Below are 24,297 nucleotides of genomic sequence, written 5' to 3' on the forward strand. Positions count from 1 at the left end.
GCCACGGGAGGATTTCGGCCATTCGCGATAACGTTTTAATCTGCAAAGTAATAAGTATAAATAGAGTTGGCCGAAACCAACAAGTACACTTTGATTACAGATCATTATCAATCATTGGCTCTATTGACATATTTCCGTAGAACTAACCTATCAGAAGACTATATTTAGTTAGTTAGCTTTTTAGGGCTCAGACGAAATCTTATCTCCATTGAGCTATTTTATCTATGAAGGGCACATAGCCGTTTTGTGAATGTCAATGGGAAATTATTCCGCCGTGGAAACCCCAATAGTTGCCAAAATCTTGTTGAAGTTAGGCTGGGAGTGCACTCGCTAAAAGGTTTATTGCTCGATTGATAGTACATAAATCTAGGCGATAAGATCGGGGACTCACGGGGAAACGGACTCCAAGCAACGTAATATGTGAGTCAGCGTGCACCGCGTACTCTTGACTGGTGATAAGGCAAGGTGTGGAGGGTGTGAATGATTCATCTTATGAACGATCTAACGCCCCCAAGATGGAATCGCACGAGGGCTAGATAAAATTCCGCCACCAGCAGTTTGCACCTACCATTCGTTGAATGAATCATTGCGCCAAGGATGTAATTTCCCAGGTTCGGACCACCACAATGATCTGGTATCTCGTGGGTGCAAAGCGATTCACCAAGTACAAGTACATGGGCATCGGAGCTTCCAGCACAAGTACATACGGAATTTTATGGCCGAGATAAGAGCGCAGCCGATAAGATGAGGACTCCGAGTAAGCTTTAATAGCCGCGTTCTGTCCGAGGGCCCATTCAGTTAGACGAACATCGTCACATCGAACGAACGGATTATCCAGCTAGCCAACGAGAAACCCGAACAGAACCCAGCACCATGAACTGTCTATCCGCGATGTTCAAGTACCTGCTGTACTTGCTCAACCTGGTGTTCGTGGCCGGTGGCATCCTGCTCATTGTGGTGGGCTCCATCATGCTCTCCACGATGGGCAACTTTACGGCCTTCGACGGAGGCGTTAACACCCAGACCATCCCGATCTGCATTATCGTCATCGGAAGTGTCACCTTCGTAGTGGCCTTCTTCGGATGCTGCGGCACCATTCGCGAGAACGCCTGCTGCACCACCATCGTAAGCACTCGGAAATCACCCACTGACCGAAATTGGATTCTAAATGACTTGGCATTCCTTTCAGTACGCCATCTGCATGCTGATTCTGTTCGGCCTGCAACTGGCCCTCTCCATCTGGATCTTCGCGGCCAACGACAAGTTCCTGTCCAGCATGGGCAAGGCAGTGGACAAGGCGTGGGATGAGAACAATGCCGCCCAGGGATACCCCATGGATGCCCTCCAGTTGGCCGTAAGTTTATCGAAATTCACCATCAGATGTCATTAGTTTTTTCCGGATATTTACGTATCTATTCCATTGCAGTTCTCTTGCTGTGGCAACACGGGATACCAACAGTATGAAACCGTGCCCAGCTCCTGCTGCGGCTACAAGGATCGCACCAAGGTGTGCGAAGCGGAGATCTACAGCCAGCGACCTGGCTGCCGGCAGGAGTTCGTCGATTTCTGGGCCTCCAATACGGACCTGATTCGATGGAGCAGTCTGATCATCGCCCTCTTCGAGCTGGGCATCTTCATCATGTCGTGCTGCCTGGCCAGCGCGATGAGGAAGCGCTAGAGCCGAAGTCAGATACAATCCTTAGACGTAGCCCAGTTCATAGCATAAATCCAACACACGAATTCCTCACTCACTCACTCACCGTAAATAAACCAGAATAGGTTAAGCCCAATGAAATATTATTGCTTATTCGCTGTCTACCTCTGGCTGCCGTCTATCTAATCAAGACAGGTTGATGTTTTTCCAAAAAGTATGTCCTTATCGGCCTGTTAGCCGAGTGCCGCGTTTCCGAGATCGAATGCCCTCAGTAGTGGTGAATCACCTCCATATGGCAATGGCTATCGATCTCCGCCCGCCGCCCAGTGCCCATTATCTATTTTTCGTTTCGGCCATGATTATGATAACAGGCACTTGCGTATCTTTCCTCCGATAGCGCCCGTGTCTGTTGGCCAATTTAAAAACAGTAGCCCATCTGGAGGAGCAGTCCAATCGAACGACAGTAAACGACGCGAGTGCGCGATAAAATCAGAGACACCGACAACTCCTTTGGATAAAACAATAGTGTTTATTTAATTCTACTAAATACAGGAGCAAACTATATACTTTCAAAATGGGTTGTCTATCGGGAATAGTCAACTTTATTTTATATATTGTCAATATCGTGTTTTTGGTAAGTGCTTGTCGGTTGAGTATCTAAGTAAAAGGAATTAATAATGTAATGAGACGTGTAACAATAGACCAAACACTACTGGGTGCAGATCCCAAATAGGTTCCAATTATGGATAACTTCATACTCTCCAATTACTTGTGTTATAATGAACTTCCAAAAAATGTCCATTAATTATGTTAATTTATTTATCAAACTGTAGATGTTTATTTATTTGCATATAAGACCTTCTAGCTGACTTCTGTCATTCATTAATCAAGTCATATGCAATAAATATTTGTGCAACAAATATCGAACATGTATTATTTAAAACAAGTGAAATGAAATTTGAAAATCCATAAATTACGCATCGGTCGCTTCCTTTCGATTGTCTTTGAGTCACAAGGTTTAACACTATTATTCATATAAATGTGCTGGCATAGATAATAATATCTATCTGTAATGCAAGTGTGGACGGACATACAGAATTTTATCAGTTGATTGACATTATCAGTGTTTTGTAATATAAGTAATGAGCCCAAAATGAGCTTCAAAGGGGGCACACATGCACACAAGTTCACATTTTAGCAAGGCTAAGTTGGAGTGAATAAAAGATCATTTAGAGAATAAACTAAGGAAATACAACAAACTATTATTTACAAATGATTTATTATTTATCCAAATAAATGTGTAGTTACTCGCAGTATTAACGCAGCTAAAAGATACATTTTTCACCTTAAGAATTATGCCAAAAACAAGATAAAGGTGATTAACGTTTGTTTTTTTTATCAGCTACGTTTTTAAACTAGCCATATCCGTCTGATTGTGAATTTCATTAATTTGTATGCAAGTATAAGACTTGATTATTCACTTTGTTAATCACTTTGTCAACTTAAAGAATCAAATGAAGAAATTTAAGTAAATCTTGGTCACCGACATCCTGAAGGCTATTTTAAAAGCTCATATCTTAGTCCAGTTTGCGGACAAGTTTTCAGTACATAGATATTCCCGGATAATTAGAAGTCCATAAAACATTCATTATAATGTGGTATGCTTATGACCATAAAACTGTTAGGCAACCAGAGATGCCTTCTAGTAATACTCCGAATACTTCCAGATCGTTGGCATCCTACTGATCGTGTTGGGCTCGATCATGCTGTCCGATCTGAGCCGCTTCGATGTCGCGGGGAGTGGGACGGACCCGAACACCATCCCCATCTGCGTCACCGTCCTGGGAGGCCTCATCTTCGTGGTGTCCTTCTTCGGGTGCTACGGCATTTTTCGGCAGAGTGTCTGCATGACCGGCGCGGTAAGTTTGCGTGAAGAGCATATCCCAAGGAATTCGAGCTAATTGAAGTTGAATGCTTTGCAGTACACCAGCATGGTTTTTGTGCTCTTTATCCTGCAACTGGTGCTTACGTGCTGGGTGTTCGTGAACCGATCTGCCTTCCTGGGCGATATGTCCAATCTGGTTAACTTGCTCTGGGACTCCCATGACTACACTGCCATGGGCGTTCTTGAGGAAACCTTCGGCTGCTGCGGTGATACGAGCTATACCAACTACAACAACATCGGCCTTTCGGTTCCCGGAACCTGCTGCGGCTACCTGGACCGCCAGGCCACATGCAACACCCCCTCGGTCTACCAGTCGAGGCCCGGCTGCAGCGCCAAGTTCGAGGAGTTCTGGAACGACAACATGGACATCATCCGCTGGTCCGGCCTCGGCCTCTGCATCTTCGACCTGGTCGTCTTCCTCATCGCCGGCGCCCTGACCAACTGCATGCGCAGCCAGAACGCAGGTCGCCAGGTGTACGCCTAAACTTGTGAGGAACAAGCCAAAGGCCAAAGGATCTACATATGTCTACTTATGTTACCATATAACAAACTGTTTTTCGAGCCGTGCCAATATTAATATATACGTCTACATTTCGCCTATTTATCAGTTACTACTTATGTTATTCTTTATACTCTTTTTGGAGCAATGCCAATATTAATATATACCGCTACAACATTTACCATTACTCGTCTTTCTTATAAGGATAAATGGGTTATTTTACCAATTATGATTTTTCTAACTGGCTTAAAACTTCTAAAGAGTATATTTGTTCATCTATGTTTTCCTACAGAATGTGCAGTATTTGAGGCATACACTTAGGCTGTTTTTTTTTTTTTTTTTTGATTGCCCTAATGTTTTCCATAAGTTGGAAAATTTTGGAGAATTGCTGTTATGTTACGCATATGTTAAGACAATAACATTGACCTGAATGTGATAACATTAAATTTCCCTTATTAACATTTGGAACATATCCAAAAAATTCCAATCGCTCCAACTAAGTAACATTTAACAATTTCTCCAATTTATTATGTGACATTCTCAACTTTCAAATAGAAATTTCAATTGTGACTAGATAATGCTACTAATACTAATTTCAAAGAGAATTAGCCAATCCAAGACGAAATCAAATAATATTATTATATTATTATATTATTATTATTAATAATAGCTTTGTAACCCTGACTAAATCATTGACAAATGATTAACGAATCCAAGGTGCAAGAGTTCAACTTGTGATTGATTTATCCAACTGATATTCACACAGCTTTAATATGCATATTACTGGATTTACGCCGGCTTTAAAATAGGTTTGAAAAAGTCAGGAATAGCGATCTAAAAAGAAGAAATACATTCACCAAATATTTTTGACTTTCGACTAGAAGGCACGATTTTTTTAACATTGCGTTGATCAATGTTTTGAAAACCAAACTGACATTGGCATGTAGATGTTTTGCTTATCAACACAATTTGTTATATTCGAAAGAGAAGACAAATATGATAATTATTGCTTTGCGTTAATGTAGAATATATATATATATATTTTCAAAATATTTGTGTTGATTATATTAAAGAATACATACTTTACCATTTATTAATTAGTCCACATAGTGAAAAGAATTTGTTTCTTAGAGTTATCGAGTTTTCCCCAAAAATCACATGAAACTACAAAACCAAGATATGATGTGGACTTTTTCTTGCTAGTAAATATAGTATTATTAAGTCAACACCTATCGTTCCCATACTCCATCATTCTAGATACTAATGTTAGGATGCAGTTGTTTTGCTGTTTTCATATCTCGATCTCCCTTGCACTCTCATTGGCTTAGTAAGAAGTATCTATTAGTCGAGATATATTTATTTTAACCTTATCGTGAAATGTCTTTGTTTGGACCATAAACTATCAAATGTCGCAATTATATACAGTAAGCATGCGAAGCACTTTGTTTTATTTATTCATATTGACTTTATGACGTTAAAGAGGGTCGGGAGATAATCCTAATACTATGCTACTAATTCATCGTTTCATCGTTTAGTAGTTCTGGCGTCTCTGCGAGTTGCGGGTCTGATTGGCCAGGCAGCAGGCGAAAATGAAGGCCACAAGCTGAAAAAAGTACCATTCAGTTTGGCGAATTCAAAGAACATTATACGCAATCCTCACCTCAACAGCAGTCACACCCAGGCCAGCGTACTTGATGATGCTCACGTTGGTGTCCCAGAAGGAATCAACGGCCTTCAGGCAACTGGATCGCGTCATGACTTGGGTTAGTGCGCAGGTTCCATTGGAGGGCGAGTCGCAGCAGGAGGCGGGATACGTAATGCCGTAATCAGCGAAGCCGTTCAAGCCGCAGCACTTGAACTGGAATCAGAGTATATTCTCGGTTAAGCTATCTTTATGAATGTGGAACAACAGTAGACAATCTTCATTGAATATGAAGTAAATAACAAAAAGAATTCACAATGTAATGCTTGAGGGTCAGCAGAACTCACCGATCGCTGCAGTGTGTCCATGAGGAGGGCATCGGTCTTGCGTTGATCCCATATGGTCTGGACGATCTTCTCCAAAGATTGCTGTATCTGCACATGGTCCACCCACACGTAGATAATGAGAGCTAGCTGACTAACCAACAGCACCAGCATGACCACAGAGTACTGAAAGCAGGAAGGAGCAAGTTGGATTCAAATGTTGCACCCAGCAGGGCATGTATCATGGGCACCTACCGAGGTCAGAGCACAGGAATTCTCGCGTATGGCGCCGCAGCATCCCATGAAGGCTACCAGGAAGACTACGCAGCCAAGGACCAGGATGATGATGGCCACGCTGTTTGCCGTGAAGGTCTCGCCAACGCCCGAGAAGTCCTTTATGGTGGACACCATGATGGAGCCGAAGGTGATAAGCAAAATGCCGCATATCTACGTTTGGAAAAACGAAGAGTGTGTGCTAGTTAGTCAGTGGTTTTGGCACCACTCATGGTGGGTGGTGAATCAGGCCTATTGGATAACAGTCACCCCGCCCAAGTTCCAACTAACTGTCTTCGACCGCAAAACTTACTCCGTTTGTGGAGGGAAATGAGAGTCACAAAAAATATGAATATGTGTACATATGAAGACCACATCATTTTTATTGTGTTCACATTAGACCGGATTGATTGTCCATTATGTAAAAATCCAAACCTAACTAGCATTTGATATATATATAACTACGCCTGTGTTTTTGCATTGTGATTTGCGATCGACGCATTGCTTGCGTCGCTGGGAGGCTGTAAACAATTTCATCACGAATACTATGTGGTCCCAAGATCTTTGAGGGGGATGGTTCTGAAAATTGTCTACGAACGTATGGTATTACTCATGCCCTTATCTTTCCGAGTACAATGTGTTTTCCGACAACTGTTTCGGCTCATTAGCCGTAATTACGTTCGGCATTGGCATGCAATGATTTATTTAAAGAATGTCAGGTTTCTAACCACTTCCAACCACTTTTCCCAGTATTTTTCGATAAGATAACTTTTGAAAGGAGTATCCATGGCTCTTTGGACGAAATCTTGAGCTTCGAGAGTTCATTTTTCATTGTTTGCCAGATAAGATACCACCCGTTTTTTCACTATTGCTGATCTATGTACATATCTCTTGAGAACCTAGAGTCTTACCACAAACAGTATGTTGAATATGAACAGCACATATTTCACAAAAACGCCGCCGCAATCCATTGCTGAGATGTACTTGTGTATCACTTGTGTTCGATTTAAGAGTAAGACGTTCGATGCGATTTCGTTCGTGGTCCGCTTGATACTGAAAAAGTCTGATATATAACAATATTTTTATGAGCGCATTTCCTATCGCGAAAAGCTCTGTTAGATTTTAGCTCTGAATTTAGCGGCGATAAGAAAAGCGTTGCTGCAGTGGTAGAGATTTCCCAAAAAGTACCTAGGTATCAAATTGAATAGTAGGTTTTGAGGTCTATTGATAAAAAATTATTAATTTCATATTAAACAAGTTAAAGACGAACCATACATAATATGAGAAACTAGTTGAATAACATCGATATACTAAATCACTTAGCAATAATGTGTAGTAAAACTTAATAATATAACGATTTTAAAGGAATTTAGAGATTATCTGCAAGATGTGCTTAATGTGGCTCAGTTGGAACAAGGTGTTAGCTCAATGGAATCTAGTGGAAATGTGCAATTGAAAGGCGGTTACCGAAGTTCCGCTCCTTATCAAAGTTCTCTTGCTGTGCTGACTTTTGCTGGCATATTTAGGGCTTGTTTTGGCGAATCGGAGGTTATAAGAGCGCTCCGCCACGGTCACACTGACTAACAGAAAGCTGTTCGACTTGAACGGACGCGTATTTCGTTGGAATATAAATTGGTGATAATTTAAAGTCGAAGGTAATGATGCTCTCTAAACTAGACCAATTAAAGCTAGTGAGATTCTCGGAATTAGCCAGCGAACTGCAAACGGAAACGAGTGGTGTTCGTTTGGCGCTCCCAGCTCGCCAGAGCACAAAAGCAAATGATGCTGCACGCCGCAAAAAGTGGTTGGGAAGAAGAAGCAGTGCAAAAAAGGACGAGGAGAAGGAGAAGGCAGGAAAACAAAAGACTGCGTAGTACGTGTGGAAAAGTGTTGTGCAAGGGAGTCGGGCGGCGCGTATGCTGCGCTTCCTCTTCTCCTTGACAAAGTGCAGTGAACTTTTCCCATTTTCCCCACTTGAATCTTCGAGTCCCATTGACGCGGCCTTCGTTGTCTGTTGTCCGCATTTTTGTTGTTGTTGTTGCCGCAGCGGGCACGCTGCATTTGTTATTGCCTTTGTTGTTGCCCGGGCAACGCATTCGGAAGGGCGCCAAAGAGAACGGGGTGATAATGGGATGCTTCTGAAAGCCTTATCGCCACTGGCCTCAAGCAGCAGCCCTCTCTATTAGTCTTGTCATTACCAACCCCCCCCCCCCTCCCCCTGACAACCCATGTGTATTTCGTTTATTTACGTGATTTCGCTTGAAAATGTACATTTAGCCGGCCAATTGATTCATTTGCACACCCGTTTTAATACGACGCATTCGATTGCGCTCTTTTCGCTTCCCCTTCCAGACGGTACAGTAAAGCAACATCAAGATGGACTGCGGCACATCTATGGTCAAATACATCCTCTTCATATTCAACACCATTGTGTCGGTGAGTATACATATGTGTGTGTCTTGATTATGTTTACGTTTCTGGTTTATAACCGACGAAATCGAAACCGATACAAAACCGGTAAAAAAGAGTTGCGTGAAAGCCACAATGGGACACTATGTTACGAAAGTGCTGTCGAAATAAGAGTCGATAAATTCATTCGCATACACCGTGTGCATTGTGCATACTCAACAGTGTGTTATCCAGTGATAAATCCGCGTATATGTATATCCACGATATATTGAAACTTTAGTTATATGCCCCTGGAGAGACGCGGCGCATTGAGAAGTCGAGAACTCGTGCTTTTCTGTTGTTTGCCCGCTGATTCAGTCTGAGACTCGTTATTGAACTCTGGTGATGTCATCGCCGACGCCTTCCGTTCAGCTTCCATTCCAGCAACTGGACGGTTTGCTTTGGGGCCGAAACAACCCGGTTCTGAAAAGTCGAAATCACAAATGGCTGGGATTTGCAAGAAAAATGAATAAATCCCTAACAGTCAAAAATTTGTATCTAAGTCTCTGAAAGGATTTCCGGTAATTAAAAAAAGACTCGCAATTCCTTAGTTAGATATGGATTTTCAGCTATGCCAAAAAAAAGTTAGTTATCAGTTTAAATATAGTTTAATAAAACAGGAATATGTATACAAATATTTATATATGCACATAAAACATAAAAAAACACATATGTACATATGTATATACATACTCTTAAATACATAAAATAACTTATGTGCTCATTATGGATCAATTTCCAACTTATTGAAGAGTTATAATTATGGTATTTTAAAATAATTCCACATCCCCTTGCTTCACAAATGAGTACGTAAACACTTTCTGGTTAGAAAAAAGATACGATTTCATTTAACATTTCTGTGTAATATTAAACTCTTATAAACACGATTGCATGTTCGCCCTCAGCGCATTTTTAAAGTAGAGTTTTGGGTTTCAAATGGGCTTTGAGCACTCCCACGAACACACACGTGATAGCCTTGCCGGGCCAAAAGCCTGCAAACTGCGTTTAAAATAATAATTAAGCAAATGATATTGTACTCATCGTAAATTTTTGAATACTTTGCATTCGCTAAGGCGCCTGCAAAAACACGGCCAATGTATGTGAGTCACTAACTTGAAACAACAAAGCGAAAAGCGAAACGAATTATAAATATAAAACGATACAGCTGCGGTCAAAATGTTATCAACTATGCTGAAAAATCCCACAACATAAAAATTTATAAACGAAGTATTATCATCTCGCAATGGTATTCTATTACTCTTCTTCCTCTTTACTCTGTACATACATAAGTAGATAAATGAGCAGAAAGAACCAAAGCGGGGACGAAAATAAAAACTTGTTGCTCTATAGAAAGAAGAGTGATAAAACAAAGGTAACAGCAATCAACTGGTTGGCAGAGCCGAAGTTTGTAGTATACAACAGTCTACACTTACAGCGAGCCGTGTTTATATTTATCTGGCCCGATCGAGTATATAGCCGAGTACATAGCACACTTGACAGACAAGCCAAATAAATTAACAAGCCGCTTTTAGAGCTCGCCGAGCACCACCACAGCTAAAAGTGAAAAAGCTGCCGCCACGCTTGAAAAACAGCAGCGACAAGCAAAATGGCAGAACAACAGTTCGCAGTTTTTCAGAAAAATGTTTAAAAAAAACCACTCGATTACTGTCAGAATGATAAACACATTGGTTTCCACTATCCCATAAAAATTGCATTATTTTCATTGAAAGTCTCGTAAAGTATAGGATTTTCGGTCAAATTAGGTGTTTGTTATATGTTAATGTTAGTTACTCCTCAGTCTGTGTGAGCGGGGTTTTCCCAGTCCCTTGGCAAAAAGTGTGCTAGAACATATGACGAAACTGTATTGCCATAATTAGCGCAACAAGTCAGTCACAGCTGCTGTCGGGTAAAAGGGCGTGCAGTGCCGGCCATGAGTGTAAGGCCGACTGGTATTGAATGACCTGCATTCAGCTTATCGATAGCCGTTTCCTGTGCCACAAGTTGTAGTGCAAACAACTTCTGGAGTAAATATTTATATGTATATCCGTTTAGCCAAAGCCAAACAGAATATCGAAAATCGCCTCGAATTTTGTCCGATGACGTGTCAATAGTTGAGTTTCGGCTTTTCTAAGGAATTTTCTGTATTGGAATGGTATGGGGAAAGTGATTCACATTCTAGGGTACGTGTCTTGTATACTCTATAGTATACTCTACTATACTATACTATGATAGTTCTTTGCTTGAATTTGCTCATAGGTGCACAAGGTTTTATATCCAGATTTCTTTAAAACAATTCAAAAAGTCGTCCCCTTATATGTAAAAAGCTTTGAGATAGTGTATATATCTTTTCATCTGTGTTCGATGCAGCGTGACATATATTCATTGCATGACTACGCCAATTAAAATGTACACTTTAATCTTGCATTTGAGCATTCCCATCACGCATTTGTCCTGTTGCTCATCGGGTAGCTCAAAACTGATGTCCCCCCACCACCTACCTAAGCACACTCAAGTTTACTTGTTCGATTCGGGGATGCAGGCAGTTTGGCGCCAATCGAGCCATTCACATCGTTGGGTGTGGTTCCCCACATTAATAAATATATATCTATCTTTTTATTGCGGTACGCAAAACTCTCAACTATTTTCGTTTCCCTTGAGGGTTGTTTTTCTGTTTAATTTTGTGCTTTTTTTTTGTCGGCAATATGATCTCAGACCCTTGCTAAGGGCTTTCTGGTATTTGCAAAAGCAATTTGCATTGTATTCTCATTCCAGTGTGACGTCATTGAAGCTGTCGCCAACAGTTTTGGGCGAAATGTGGCCAACAGCATTGTCTCGGCCATATTTATGTGGATTGTGTAATGTCCGCGTTAGCCGAAATCGGGCTGAAATGAGTAAAAGCTGGGGAGGAAAAGTTGGCGGCTGCAAACAGGTTTCCAAACGAAAACTCTTGTTTTCATGTCGCATTTTGTTTATTGGTGCTGGAAAAGTGGAACAATTAGCAGAGTGCCGGGGTTTTGCTTTCCTTTGTTCGCATTTGAAAATACTTTTGGTTCGATTTTGACACGGAATTAAATCCAGCTGCCACCGCCGCCAACGTTTCATTCTAGTTTTCAATCTGTGGAGCTATAGCCAGGCAGCCCACACGCCACTTAGATATGAATACAGAAATACAGATACAGTGGCCGCGAGCATCATGTACACATAATGAAATCAAGCAGATTCAATTGATGACCGACCGCGTAATTGGGGCTGCAAGTCGGCCATTCGTTCCTGCCGAAAGATCAAAGTTGATTTGCATTGTCTGACCAGCTGAACTGAGCCCAGCCGTAAAATCAAAAACTACGGTGTACCGCAGACTTGGTCGAGATTTCCGTGGCATTGTCATGTGTGAATGTCACGGGATGCGCGTCCCTCGGCTGGCTTTCAGTTCTCATCTTGAGCTGCCTTATCTTATCCGAGCGAATCGGACGGCCTTAGCCTTGTTTGGGCAGCAAATACTCTTGGACCAATATTATGGTGGTAGCAAACTATTTTAGTGGGGAATTACGTAACGCGCTTACTTATTTTAATTATCATGAACCATGCGCCGCTTATGGCGTGCCTGAGCCTGACCAGGAATCCCTGAGGTCAGCTACTGGGTTCTGTGGTAATTAAGTCTTTTTAGCATGGTAATTGCGAAAGTTCTTCCACTCCGGCACTTTCAATTAAACTAAACGAGACCGAGCTGATTAATTTGAACTATATTTAGAGCTGTTTGTTAGAAGTGAAAATGCAGTGCGTATCTTATGATGTATCTGTTATGTCTTGTCTTTAGCTTATTGAGTTCATTTTATCGCCAAGTTAAAACTATGTCTAACCCTTTGTTTCTCTTTCTTCGCCTACAGGTTATCGGCATCTTGGGCATTGTTTATGGCGTGCTGATTCTGAAGAGCATCGGTGTAGTTGAAGTTAATGGACAGGTGGGCTTCCCGATACAGGCTCTTATGCCGATCATTCTTATCAGCTTGGGCTCGATTGTGGTCTTCATTTCATTCCTGGGATGCTGCGGTGCCATTCGCGAATCCGTCTGCATGACCATGAGCTATGCCACCTTCTTGCTGATCCTGCTGATCCTGCAGCTGACGTTCGTTGTTCTGCTGTTTACCCACAGGGAAGAGTTTGAGAACGCAATGGGAAACGTTATCGAGAATGCATGGAATTCTGAACATACTTATAAGGGAGGTGTCTTCGACACCATTCAGAAATCGGTAAGTGCTTTAATAACCAAGCACTTTCCATATATATGACTTCACAACGCAATCTTTAGTTGCACTGCTGCGGATCAAGCTCTGCTCTGGACTACATCGGCAAGGGAGACTTGGTGCCCCCAAGTTGTTGCAGCGGTTCGTGCCTGATCCCGACTAACTACTACCCGGGATGCCGTGGAAAGTTCGTCGAATTAATGACCACTGGATCTGATAACGCTAAATATGTGGGCATCGGCCTCATCGGAATAGAGGTGAAAATTATACGCTAAATATAAGTTTCTCAAGCCGCTTTATTAACGAAATATCCATTTTAGCTGATCGGCTTTATCTTTGCCTGCTGCCTGGCCAACAACGTGCGTAACTACAAGCGCCGGAACGCCTACTAAGCAATAGGTGTATCCATCAACTACATCTAGAGGCACACCCACATCCAGTAGCACACACACCTCACATTCTCATTAACTTTTACAGTCGTTGAACGCACATACACAACGGGATACACAATAACACCTTGAAATAAGCCATTTAAGTGGATATTTGTCACGGAAAAACAAGAAGAAGCTTAGTTTAAGGCGATATGAAATGCTTACATTTTTGATATCCTATGTATTTCTGGTAAAATTCATGTTATACCTATCGAACGAACGAGCAAACAAAGATATTTCCAAAGCCTTTGTACAAACGTTTTACTTGTTAAACCGAATCCCCACACATTAACAAAATAAACACGTTAATAATGATATATTTGTTCAAAATTAAGGATATAATCTATAAACTGTTGAGAGTCCCAATGCGAAAAGAAATATAAATTTGTAATAAACATATGTATATACTGGTATATATGTTTGTAAGTACATTGTTCATTCGATTCATATTTGTAAGGAGAATCTCCGGGAAAGATTTAAATTTGGAAGAAGCGTCAATAATCGAGAGCTCGAATTGCATAAGAAATTTATGAATAAAGCATTTACTATGTATTTATATACCAATACCGTTGCGTTTATACAATTGTTCAGGGGCTGAAAACGAAAACTGATGCCAGTAATAATTTGCTCGCCTTCAGGCGGTTTGTTATGTCCTCAAGTTGTCATGGCAGCGACTTTAGCTTATTAAGCAATATACTCGTATGTGAACTAGATATTACTAGAAATAGAATTACTAGATACCCTTTGGGCTTCCACGGCCACTTCAAATTTGTGTGCGCTCGCCAAGGATATTATTGCGATAATGGCGGGTAATATAATTGCTTACGCAACTACGCTGATTCCTTAATGAAATTCGATAATTAGAGCCATTACTCATTTTTTTTTTTTTTTTAATGTTCTATAGCTTTAGCCTGTTTTCTGAGTGCCAGCATAGATCAGTTCAGCTCAGAATCGCAGTCATGTGCTGTTTGCTCGAGCACATTTTCAAAATTCTGATTTTTATCTTTGCCATTTTTATAAACTTTCTTGTGACCGTCAACTTAGTAATACATTTCTACTATATTAAGGTTCATGGACCACAAGGTGATGCAGAATATTATAAGCTTAACACTATGGAAATACATTTTTTTACTATTTGGCACAGATTTCACTTCGGGAATAGAAAATTACTACATATTATGGACAATGCAAAGCTGGTGCGGAGCCCTAATGGTCGTAATCAAGTTGAAGGTTTGCGAAGGCTCCATTTCTTTTTATAAGAAGACTCTTACCCCCGCCGAACTTTTGCGTATAGGATCTGTGTTATCTGCACTGGTGGCTTCTGATGACTTCGACCTATATTTTAGCTGGCTTTGTTCTACACTTGATCCTGTTCGACTTCCAAGGAGAACATTTAGGTACCAATGAAAAGGTTCACAACTACTTTGGTATCGGTAGGTAAATATGTATGATTATTGCAATATTGATCGTTTATTCTATTTATTAATTTCAGGGCTTATGTTGGTCTCCTCTCTAACAGTCGCAAGCTATACCCGAACCCTGAGGCCACCAGAAGATTCAGGCATTTTATTTAAAGCGACAACTAATTAAACGTTTTTTTTTAACGAAACTTATCGTATTTTTTTAAATTTGTATTTTTACTTCCTATTTCCTCCGGCACCATATCATTTCTATGATAGTTATGATCAGACAACCCCACATCAGATCGTACTTTCTTCGTGCATATATGTATGTATGGTAGTACTTTGCGGATAAAATTACCAAGAAAAGAGGGAAGTGGTAAATTTAAGTACCTCGACTAACAAATACCCATTACACGGTTAGTGCGAGCGAGAAGTTTTAACATTTTGTTCGCATGTCGAAGTATGTTTGCAAAGACATAGAGTTTGTGGTCGGTAAAGTGGGCGTGGCCAAAATGCTTTGTCATATCGATTGCATTTATTAAAGCAAATAATAAAATAAAATTTAAATGTTTTCCGAAAGTCTAGGCTTCTGGGCGTGGCAATGTTCGAATATAAATTTCAACGTATATTGATGTCTCTAAAGTTGCATGTTTTATAGTTCCCAAGATTTCGACGGACAGACGGACGGACATGGTCAAATAGACTAGACTAGTGATGCTGATAAAAAATATATTTATACTTTATATGGTAGAAAACAGCTCCTTCTACACTTTAATGAAACCAGTAATGGTTGTAATTTCCCCTAACCTGTCAAATAAACCTAAAAGTCAATTAATAAAACGATGTCGCTGGATTATTACCCTTACATTCTAGTTACCCATGGTTTTCGGAAATACACTTTATTAGTCTACATTGACCTTTCGACTATAATGCCGAAAATACTAAGTTACCTAGCACTTGTCATTTATTTTCCATTCACACATTATTTATGTACAAAATTTTTACCTTGCCTGGTGCACTGCTTCAAATATTGTAAGTTTTTCAAATTGGCTGCAAATGAACCAAACTAATCGATCATCTTATGATTAAAAGATTCCTGGGAGAAATGTGAACCAATTAATTTTGAAAATATGTTAATAATGTCGGCTTGGGTCGGCGCCAGTGGATTGCTGTGGGTATCGTCGAATTACACAGTAAGGGAGCTAAGGAATTTTCTATAAAATCAATATAATTTCAACTTAATTATTTTTCAGGAATTTCACTTTCTGTTCTACTGGATAATTGTCACTTTTGAGTTAATAGTGCTTGAGATTTCTTATATGGTCTATGCTGTTATTCTAACAAAAAATCACTTTTGGAATTGGCAAATTATATTCTTTGGTAAGTCAAAAGTAGACGGGCGTAAATATTATTACTTTGCCTTCCATCCTAAGGTTTCCTGGTCTTCAGCTTCAGTTTGGTCCTGTTGCACGTGCTGGTAGCAAAAAAGATTGTTAAAAACCACTTGATCGAAAACATTTTCAGGGTGGTTCCTGATAACTAGTATTTAATATGATATGTGTATACCCGAGGGGAAATAACTTCCCAAAACAGTCCTGCCGAGTTAAAATATATATAACTAATTTCAGTATTCAAATTGATTGAGAAGTGTGTTTTTATTTAGCTTTAAGTTATGTGGTTATTAAGACATCAAAGCTTAAACGGAATCAAATTTCAATTCTTTGGCAAACAAAATTAACTTAACAACTTATCCAACCCGTAAGTATAGCACTCTGCCAACGTTGATAAACAAATCCGATTTTTCCGATAAATATAAAATAAATTATAAATAACCAAGCAAATTTTAATTTCACAATGCGGTAAAATAATTTCAGTGTAAGTCTTTAATCCTAAACATATTTGAAAATTCAAGAAAATCCTAAAGAAAAGATAAATATTAAAAAATAATAAAATAAAAATAGTTTTTTTAAATAACTATAAAGTAATAATTTTAATTTATATACAACATACATATTTGCGGAATAGAACGTTATTATAACTTTCTATTGAAATTGAAAAGCTGGTGTAGAAATCTCAAAAACTATAACTAACGGGTAAGAAGTAACGGGTATCTGATAGCCGAGAAACTCTAGCGTTCGTCTGTCAGTTTTGTACGCAAACTAGTCTGTCAGTTTTCATGTTATCAGCAAAAAACTTTTTAGAAATTCTTCTTTCCATTCCGTTTCACTGTGTTACAAACTTCTGACTGAAATGAATATACCCTCTGCACGTGTTTAATACACAATATATCATTCGGTATACGTATGTACCCTTTTTCTTAAAAGCATAATTACTGCATTATTATTTTTATTTATTTTTTTTTATTTTCATTATTTTTTTCTGAGTGTAATGACATTAACTAATTACGCGGAATTATAATTGAAGTGCTGCTATTATTATATTTTGTTTACTCAAACAGAGGAAAACCTCATCCTATTAGTTCGAATTTTGAAAGGGAACCGGAACATCGAAATGTGCAAACCACTATGCATTGTCTTTGCAACACTTTTACTTTTCCTGAGCGCCGTAATATCGCTTATTTTTGAATTTGCATATACAGTTGTACGTTTTACTCAACCAGAGATGCATCGCGAATTGTATCGAAATAAAGATTTTTTGATTACCATGGAGTTCTTATCACTCATTCTGGCGGGATCTGGACTCTTTTTGAATTACCTGAAATTCAAAGTTGGTGAGGTACAAATAAATTACTATCTTTTTTAAGCATTCTGTTATAACAGGTTAAAATTATTTTCTGCTTCTGGATTATAACATTCTGCATATTGGAGATTGAAGTATTCGTCTTAATTTTCGTGGAAACCGCTAACAAATTTGATGCCTATTCAATTTTCCACTTCTTGCACATCTGTGAGTATACGTTATTTTGAAAACCTTAAATTTAAAACTTTCTCTTCAATTTTCTTAGGTTTTGCTATATATTCACTTGTTTCAGTTTATGGGAATTTCAAAGGCCTGAAATATTGTCCTACCAAAGAAGTTCAGATGGAGCTTGGAGGTGGAAATAGTTAGTATTAATTTAATAGTTAACAACTGTCCTGCTTATCAAAATAAAGTTTAATAAATATTGCGAATGGATGTAAACTTTTAATAAACTGTTTAGGTGCTAAATTCGAAAATCAAAAAGACCAGAAGAGATTTTCTTTTAAACGCAGTGTTATTTCGTGATTAAAATGATCCTGGGATTAAAGTTGCAAAATAATTTCTTAGCTGAAAACTTCAGATTATGATAAAACCACAAAAATATTATATATAAATAAAAGTAAAGCTGCGCGGGTGTTACAATATTAGAATGTCAGTATTCTAGTTCTTATAATACCCGTGATTTCTACCACAGGTCTTACTGTCACATACTTTGTATCGAGTCTAGCATATCATTTTACTCTTTGAGTAAGGGGTATAAAAGTAAACACACATTTAAGGTTTAAAAGTATGTAAAAGGAAGAGGGAAATGTTGCTCAGGAACAATATCGGAGTCGAACTCTCCATAACCGTCCGTCTGTCCGTTCGTATGAACGCCGAAATCTCAGGAACTATAAAAGCTAGACTGTTGAAATTAAGCATACAGATTCTAGAGATACAGATGTCGTCACGCCCACACTTCTGAAAAATGGTTTGATATTTTTTTTTACTTTTGAGCTAGTTTTTTAAATTTCTATCTATGGGCCAAAAAAAGGTTGCGTCGTCCACTATAACGCCCAAAAAACGCCCAAACCTGTCACGCACACAGTTTTGAAAAATTTTTAAACTTTTTTTCATTTTATTATTCCCAAAATAAATATTGAAATTTCTCGTTCGCACTTCCAGCTGAGTAACGGGTATCTGATAGTCGTGAAACACGACTATAGCATTCTCTCTTGTGTAGTGGCGACTGAGTCAAGTCGTGAAAAGTTCATGTCGTTGAGATATTATAATATATAAAAATCAAAAATATATATGATGAGTGACGCCTGACTTAACCCTACATCGAAAAATAATTAAAAAATCACCAAACAGCCATTCCACACCGAGAGAAATTAAATTATATTTTCATACTATAAATTATAAGGTTTTACAATAACTTATAAATATGTGTACCCGAGGAGGAGACTTAGTTTACATAAATAAATAAATAAAATAAAGGATTTTAGTGTTTATAACCACACTTTTCGATTGATATTTTGTCATGACCTATGTGTCCTGCCACCCACAGTGCCACTTAATATATTAACTTAGCTATTAATATTAATGGGACATTTTGGAAAGGCTTTTGCAATTAATAAAAGTTTCCTTAGGGTTTTAGTTTGAAAAGTGTTAGTCGAAGTTTCGTGCGATGTGTAAGAGTTTCATGATAATTTTGCATCTCCCGTTTTTGATTTGCAATGGATATTTGGTGTGTTCTAGTTAAATATAATTGGGTGTATACCGTCTTAATTGTTTTATTTAGCTTATGTCTCTACTCTTATCAGATTTCAATATTTCGATGACTGAAGGTAATTTCATATTTTATAAATATATCAACATCATTCCATAATTATTAATATTTTAGAATGTCTAGATCTGTGGACACTCCTTGGTATTTTTCAATTAATCAATTCTGCCTATGGTCTCGTTTTGGTTTGTGCCAAGTGTCAGGTTTGTCACCATTGGCGATCCTTTATTAATTGCATTATTAATGTTTCTTATTCATTAAGTTTAAGCTTATAATATTTTCTTGGGGCTTGTTGTCTTCATGGGTTAACTATATTCATATTGCGTGGGTTTTGGGATACTGCCAGAAACATAGCTCCCAGTTTGGGGTGGTCGAAGCCATTACATCTGCCTATTTGGAGGGTAAGAATAAACACGTTTTTATCTTTAGACTTAACAAAATCATTTAAAATCAAATTTGTTTGTTCAGCTTTCAGTATATGCACACTGTACGTTGTGTTTACGTATTATCGTGAATTTGTGGTAAGCTTATACAAACAACTGAATAAAAAGATTAAAATAGAAAGTTAGGTCAACTCTACTATCAGATACTCGGTACTCGCCTAATGAGAGTGCAAGGAAGATATAAACGTACGAAAGCTACTGTTTCTCAAATTGGCGCCATTATTAAACCTATTGCTAAATGCCTTGGTACACTAAATCATATTTTATTAACGTTTTTATGGCCCAAATGTGTTGGGCATATCTATTGAAACCAGCAAGACTAATAATAAAGCAAGACTAATCAAAAGTGTCTTTTCTACACTACAAGTAAAGGGTATAAATTAGCCACAAAACTCGAATAGGTTTTTTACTTATCTTCTATTCAATTATCTGTAACGGGTATACGTAGTCGAGAAACTCGCTTCGGTAAATTTTTTCCCACTTCCACTATGACCTAACCGCAGTGAGTGTTTTTTCCACTCTTTCATTGGTATTCATAAATTAAAGTATTAAGTATCAAAGTTTAAAGTATTATTCATAAATTTTAATTTTAAATTTGACTATTCACATTATATTTCACATATTATTCTTCCTACGTTTAAAACTGATTGTTTTGAGATTATACGTTTATTTTATGAATAGCGATTGTATTGAATGCTAGTAATGATTATATCTTCATTTTTAGCAAACATTAAACTAGTTTAAAACAGACATTGCCCATATTTTAAAAGCCACTTCTGGGACCCGCCACTCAGCTTTTCTTGTCAGCCTGGCAACGTTGATGTCATTCGGCACGCAAAAGCTACTTCGAAAGCTTCGGAGAAGAGATAGAGATAGCCGGCAGTAGAAGCGCCGTTCAGTGAATTTCTAGCCGACGGACAGACCGCACCTGATCCGAGTCATTCGCCCATGAGTCATTCAACTCGCTGCGGGAAAGTGCCTCGCTGATTCCGACAATTTCCCACCATTGGTGGTGCTACGTTGCACGCTGTTAGATTGAGGAAATTCGACATAGTTGCGACGATCTTCCAGAAAGTATCGATAACGTACAGGGAGCCCAGAGAGAGATAGAGAGATATAGAAACATCGCTGATCTCACTGATCCGATTCGATCTCAAAGAGAGCGGAGGAGTACGAAAACAAGTTTCGCGCAGCTTGCTCTCTCTTCAGGCGGCTCTCCAGGAATTTCAGGCATCTCGACCCCCAACGAATCCGAGGAGCATCATCCGCCATGGCGTCCACGTCGAGTGTGAAGCTGATTGTTTACGCCCTGGACGTACTTTGCACAGTGAGTTACTTTCGCTAGTTTCCCGCCCACACCCGAGATAGCCCACTCCAGCGATTACGTCAATTGTATGCGTTGTAAACAAGAATACGGTACAACGACCACTTAAGTTGGTTTCGCAACGATCCCAAACAATGCACGAAATATATCATCTTATCAAATGGCACAACTTTAAGTGTACCTGCGTACATATATACACGGCATATTTTAGTATGGGAACCGTCGCCATGTGTTAATTTTTGGTTGGCAGGAGTGTAAAACACACCAGTAAAACCGTCTAATGGTCGAACCCAATTCCCCGATTATAGTTTATTGGTTTATTTATACAATTTAATTGCAAGCCGCGGTGAGAAGGACCAGATGGCCCCAGAGGTCACAGCATATATAATACGATCGGGCTATCCGTCCGCTGGCAGCTCATCAATTCGAAATTTTCCAATCGATATCTGGACTTGCAGCAGGGACTCGGCTTACTCATGACTTTCGGACGAATCCATTGCAATCGGAAAACAGTCACACTCGTATCAGAGCTAAATCGAAACAGCTAGCGAATTAATCACCGATGTTTGCACCTCGCCTTTCATTTTCGAATCGAAACATCATCGCTGTATGAGCGCCTCACGTCACCTTTTAAACTTATCCCAATGCTACAGAGACTGAATTTGAATAATTCAAACCCACTCAAACAAGCGCGTTAGCAAACAAGCTATCCGCTGCGATACCGCCGTATCAGATATGAATAGTAATCGAGTGACCTTGTCTGTGTGCGCAGTCCTGTCCGAATTGTTTGCTGTGGGTGTCCTTCTTCGACTTCCCAGTCCCTAGTTTCCCACACCACGTTCCCGCCAACTTCCTTGGCGTCTATCCCTGTCGCCAGATGGGCTAGCCTGGAGGACGCCCCCGAATGGGCTCTCCAACTAACGCCTTGTGCGAGGTCAAAACACTAGAAATGGAACACTAGGCCACAAGTACCAGGACTTTAGTTAAATGGGTTGCTGACGAAGGTAACTATTGCCAATTCAGTGAGTTTCACTCGCAAGGAAAGATAAGCTGAATAACATAACAAACACTATACAATAACAACATGTCTATGAATGTGTATTGCCGGCCAATTTGAATTTGGACGGCTTGATTGTGGGATTTCAGCGGTCTCTTATCAAAGCTATCAAAGCTATCAAAGCTGTCGAGCGCCACCCTTATAATTATCTAACTAATATTAAATATATATATATATATATATATTCATAGCGTTGAAGCTTATCAAATTTATGATAAAGTGTTACCCTTTACATGTAATTAATCTTGATTTATTGTAATCTTTTTGAAAGTCTTCAACTTGAACTTAAATCGTGTTGTATGTACGCACGTATTCTTATCTTATCAGATAAATTTAAGGCAGACAATTCATTTCGGTCTTCGGTACTAGTAATTGTATTACTTGAGCTAAACGAACAACATATATGTATTTCTAATGAGGTCAGAATGCTCATTCCGTTCGAGAAGCTCCCAAGATTCCCTACTAATATTGGACTTGTGATCCCACAGCTGCTAGCCTTGGTGCTGATATCCTTCGGCATCTATGTGGCGGTGTCCTACAACCTAAACGAGATCGGTCAGCTGACGGCCTACGGCTACGTGGGACTCGGGGCTGCTGCCCTGCTGGTTGTCCTTTGGGGATACCTGTCCGCCTGGCGCGAGAACGTGTGCTGCACAGTGACGGTAAGTCAAGGATGGGTGTCTACTGTTAAGCATGGTGGTATACGGTTCTATTTCCTTGCAGTTCATTATTTTCCTGTGCCTGGTCATCATTGCCCAGTTCGCCGTCGTCTACTTGCTGATCACCCAGGAGAAGACGGTGGCCTCCAACCTGGCTAATGCCCTGGAGGCCACCTGGGAGGAGGAACTGAACAGCCCTGGTGCCATGTCGCTGTACCAGAACTGGGTGAGTTGACAGCAGGGCTCTAGTTAGAGTCATAAACACTGATAATCACCCATATACCCGTAGTTCCAGTGCTGCGGTCGTGGAAGTCCCCAGGATTACATCGTCAACGAACGACTGCCGCCGGAGACATGTTTCCGAAACCACGACAAGAGCAAGCCGGAGAACCTGATCCACACCGGCTGTCGGGTGGAGTTCGAGAACTACTGGCAACACTTGACCAAGATTTTTAACATCCTGGCCCTCGTACTCATTGGCTTCGAGGTGGGTGTCCCAAAAGCGAACGACTGAGCGCTGTTTTTAAAATGTCCCCATCTCTTGCAGCTCCTGCTGAGTGTCATCTCTTGCCGCCTGTGCAACAGCATTCGCAACGATGCTCGACGTTCTTACTTTTAGACAGTGAAACCTGAAAATACTCAACTGGGATTGGCAGTCGACTTGTTAAATTTCTGAAGAATATTACACTATTAATTAATTGGCTTGGCAGGTCTTGAGCGTTATTCAAGACTGGGGTATTGCTGTTATATTTTCGAAATTGAAACTCATTTAATCAGCACAGTGCACTGAAATGATCCCTTTTCACACGTTGATTTCAGTGAAATACAGAGGGCAACTCACAACTAAGATTAAGAAAAGTAAAATAGATTTAGTTTTATTTATTTCAACATACTTTTAAATAAATTTATCGAACCAAAGTCAAGCACCTACTTCATTCTGTTATTATTGAAAAACACATTATATTTAGCGTGTTTGGGTCGTGTTTCGTTACTATTCTAACCTAATTAGTTATCCATATAGTTGCACACACCTGATTAGTAACGTATTGGGGCACACATTGTGGGGCACATTTGTGGTTTGCTTGTATAAATTATACAAACGATATTATATTTAAAAATAAAACTGCCGGTTATGTTGCTCACACATAGAAAAGCTTTGGTATCCAAAAAATAAATACACACGATGAACGTTTCAAATGGAAATTAATTATAAACCGAATATTTCTACTGGCAAAAATAAAATAAAAAAAGCGAGAATGCTGCAGTCAGAGTACTATTACTATGAGATGCGACACACCCTCAAAGTAATCAGGGTATATTAGCTTTCCAAGCCTGTTGCACTTTTTGGAAAAAATATGATATTTTTAATGAAGTGTTTTATTAAAGGATCAGTACAATCGTCGTTCTGTATTTCAGCAGATAAGTCAGCTTATGTTGATATCGTGGTGTTTTTAGGAAATGTTTGTTCCTTGCTCACGTGCACAACA

At 39.4% G+C, this 24,297-nt stretch overlaps 7 protein-coding genes and 1 long non-coding RNA gene across 10 annotated transcripts, besides 3 other annotated features; 6 read left to right on the top strand and 2 right to left on the bottom strand.

Moving 5' to 3' along the window:
* Positions 1-812: 812 nt before the first annotated feature.
* CG30160 (uncharacterized protein) lies at positions 813-1,792 on the top strand. Its single transcript, NM_165504.2, has 3 exons — positions 813-1,125; positions 1,190-1,354; positions 1,427-1,792. The coding sequence occupies exons 1-3, from the start codon at positions 874-876 to the stop codon at positions 1,676-1,678; spliced, it is 669 nt and encodes a 222-aa protein (NP_724526.1). The 5' UTR covers positions 813-873; the 3' UTR covers positions 1,679-1,792.
* Positions 1,793-2,097: 305 nt separating this feature from the next.
* Positions 2,098-4,278, top strand: Tsp42Ec (Tetraspanin 42Ec). The gene is made up of 3 exons (NM_078905.3): positions 2,098-2,288; positions 3,382-3,573; positions 3,637-4,278. The coding sequence occupies exons 1-3, from the start codon at positions 2,229-2,231 to the stop codon at positions 4,081-4,083; spliced, it is 699 nt and encodes a 232-aa protein (NP_523629.1). The 5' UTR covers positions 2,098-2,228; the 3' UTR covers positions 4,084-4,278.
* Positions 4,279-5,153: 875 nt separating this feature from the next.
* Tsp42Ed (Tetraspanin 42Ed) lies at positions 5,154-7,395 on the bottom strand. Of its 2 annotated transcripts, none has more exons than NM_001299223.1 (5): positions 7,248-7,395; positions 6,319-6,510; positions 6,088-6,249; positions 5,759-5,956; positions 5,154-5,701 (listed from the first exon to the last, which is right to left on the bottom strand). In NM_001299223.1, the coding sequence occupies exons 1-5, from the start codon at positions 7,305-7,307 to the stop codon at positions 5,630-5,632; spliced, it is 684 nt and encodes a 227-aa protein (NP_001286152.1). In that variant the 5' UTR covers positions 7,308-7,395; the 3' UTR covers positions 5,154-5,629. The 2 variants fall into 2 exon arrangements, with proteins under 2 accessions (NP_001286152.1, NP_523630.1); NM_078906.3 differs by having other exon boundaries at positions 5,516-5,701.
* A 514-nt stretch (positions 7,396-7,909) lies between these two features.
* Positions 7,910-14,018, top strand: Tsp42Ee (Tetraspanin 42Ee). 2 transcript variants are annotated; one of them, NM_078907.3, is made up of 5 exons: positions 7,910-7,991; positions 8,689-8,772; positions 12,669-13,031; positions 13,091-13,282; positions 13,346-14,018. In NM_078907.3, the coding sequence occupies exons 2-5, from the start codon at positions 8,713-8,715 to the stop codon at positions 13,415-13,417; spliced, it is 687 nt and encodes a 228-aa protein (NP_523631.1). In that variant the 5' UTR covers positions 7,910-7,991; positions 8,689-8,712; the 3' UTR covers positions 13,418-14,018. The 2 variants fall into 2 exon arrangements, with proteins under 2 accessions (NP_523631.1, NP_001260753.1); NM_001273824.1 differs by lacking the exon at positions 7,910-7,991 and adding an exon at positions 8,141-8,209.
* A 397-nt stretch (positions 14,019-14,415) lies between these two features.
* Positions 14,416-15,046, top strand: CG43646 (uncharacterized protein; the record flags this gene model as incomplete). The annotated part of the gene is made up of 4 exons (NM_001414103.1): positions 14,416-14,539; positions 14,601-14,686; positions 14,751-14,889; positions 14,949-15,046. 4 exons carry the CDS (start codon positions 14,416-14,418, stop codon positions 15,044-15,046), a joined length of 447 nt encoding a protein of 148 aa, NP_001400991.1.
* A 463-nt stretch (positions 15,047-15,509) lies between these two features.
* Positions 15,510-15,627: a mobile genetic element.
* A 161-nt stretch (positions 15,628-15,788) lies between these two features.
* Positions 15,789-16,402, top strand: CG43647 (uncharacterized protein; the record flags this gene model as incomplete). Its single annotated transcript, NM_001273826.1, has 4 exons — positions 15,789-15,891; positions 15,952-16,052; positions 16,113-16,239; positions 16,293-16,402. The coding sequence occupies 4 exons, from the start codon at positions 15,789-15,791 to the stop codon at positions 16,400-16,402; spliced, it is 441 nt and encodes a 146-aa protein (NP_001260755.1).
* A 556-nt stretch (positions 16,403-16,958) lies between these two features.
* Positions 16,959-16,996: a mobile genetic element.
* A 1,374-nt stretch (positions 16,997-18,370) lies between these two features.
* Positions 18,371-18,775: a mobile genetic element.
* Positions 18,776-19,051: 276 nt separating this feature from the next.
* Positions 19,052-19,752, bottom strand: lncRNA:CR44172 (long non-coding RNA:CR44172). Its single transcript, NR_073849.1, has one exon. It is a non-coding gene; the product is annotated as a long non-coding RNA:CR44172 (long non-coding RNA).
* A 913-nt stretch (positions 19,753-20,665) lies between these two features.
* On the top strand, positions 20,666-23,738 carry Tsp42Ef (Tetraspanin 42Ef). The gene is made up of 5 exons (NM_078908.3): positions 20,666-21,097; positions 22,640-22,813; positions 22,875-23,036; positions 23,100-23,297; positions 23,358-23,738. The coding sequence occupies exons 1-5, from the start codon at positions 21,041-21,043 to the stop codon at positions 23,427-23,429; spliced, it is 663 nt and encodes a 220-aa protein (NP_523632.2). The 5' UTR covers positions 20,666-21,040; the 3' UTR covers positions 23,430-23,738.
* The last annotated feature ends 559 nt before the right edge of the window (positions 23,739-24,297 follow it).

The sequence above is a fragment of the Drosophila melanogaster genome, chromosome 2R (genome assembly GCF_000001215.4).
Source record: "Drosophila melanogaster chromosome 2R".
Taxonomy (NCBI): Eukaryota; Metazoa; Arthropoda; class Insecta; order Diptera; family Drosophilidae; genus Drosophila; species Drosophila melanogaster.

Coding starts and splice junctions, on each gene's coding strand:
- Tsp42Ed (NM_001299223.1), bottom strand. CDS start 7,307: ATGGATTGCGGCGGCGTTTTTGTGAAATATGTGCTGTTCATATTCAAC. Junction 6,250..6,318: donor ATTCCTGTGCTCTGACCTCG/GTAGGTGCCCAT, acceptor TCCTGCTTTCAG/TACTCTGTGGTCATGCTGGT. Junction 5,702..5,758: donor TGGGTGTGACTGCTGTTGAG/GTGAGGATTGCG, acceptor TACTTTTTTCAG/CTTGTGGCCTTCATTTTCGC.
- Tsp42Ef (NM_078908.3), top strand. CDS start 21,041: ATGGCGTCCACGTCGAGTGTGAAGCTGATTGTTTACGCCCTGGACGTA. Junction 22,814..22,874: donor ACGTGTGCTGCACAGTGACG/GTAAGTCAAGGA, acceptor ATTTCCTTGCAG/TTCATTATTTTCCTGTGCCT. Junction 23,037..23,099: donor TGTCGCTGTACCAGAACTGG/GTGAGTTGACAG, acceptor ATATACCCGTAG/TTCCAGTGCTGCGGTCGTGG.
- Tsp42Ee (NM_078907.3), top strand. CDS start 8,713: ATGGACTGCGGCACATCTATGGTCAAATACATCCTCTTCATATTCAAC. Junction 13,032..13,090: donor TCGACACCATTCAGAAATCG/GTAAGTGCTTTA, acceptor CGCAATCTTTAG/TTGCACTGCTGCGGATCAAG. Junction 13,283..13,345: donor TCGGCCTCATCGGAATAGAG/GTGAAAATTATA, acceptor TATCCATTTTAG/CTGATCGGCTTTATCTTTGC.
- CG30160 (NM_165504.2), top strand. CDS start 874: ATGAACTGTCTATCCGCGATGTTCAAGTACCTGCTGTACTTGCTCAAC. Junction 1,126..1,189: donor ACGCCTGCTGCACCACCATC/GTAAGCACTCGG, acceptor CATTCCTTTCAG/TACGCCATCTGCATGCTGAT. Junction 1,355..1,426: donor TGGATGCCCTCCAGTTGGCC/GTAAGTTTATCG, acceptor ATTCCATTGCAG/TTCTCTTGCTGTGGCAACAC.
- Tsp42Ec (NM_078905.3), top strand. CDS start 2,229: ATGGGTTGTCTATCGGGAATAGTCAACTTTATTTTATATATTGTCAAT. Junction 2,289..3,381: donor TTGTCAATATCGTGTTTTTG/GTAAGTGCTTGT, acceptor GAATACTTCCAG/ATCGTTGGCATCCTACTGAT. Junction 3,574..3,636: donor GTGTCTGCATGACCGGCGCG/GTAAGTTTGCGT, acceptor AATGCTTTGCAG/TACACCAGCATGGTTTTTGT.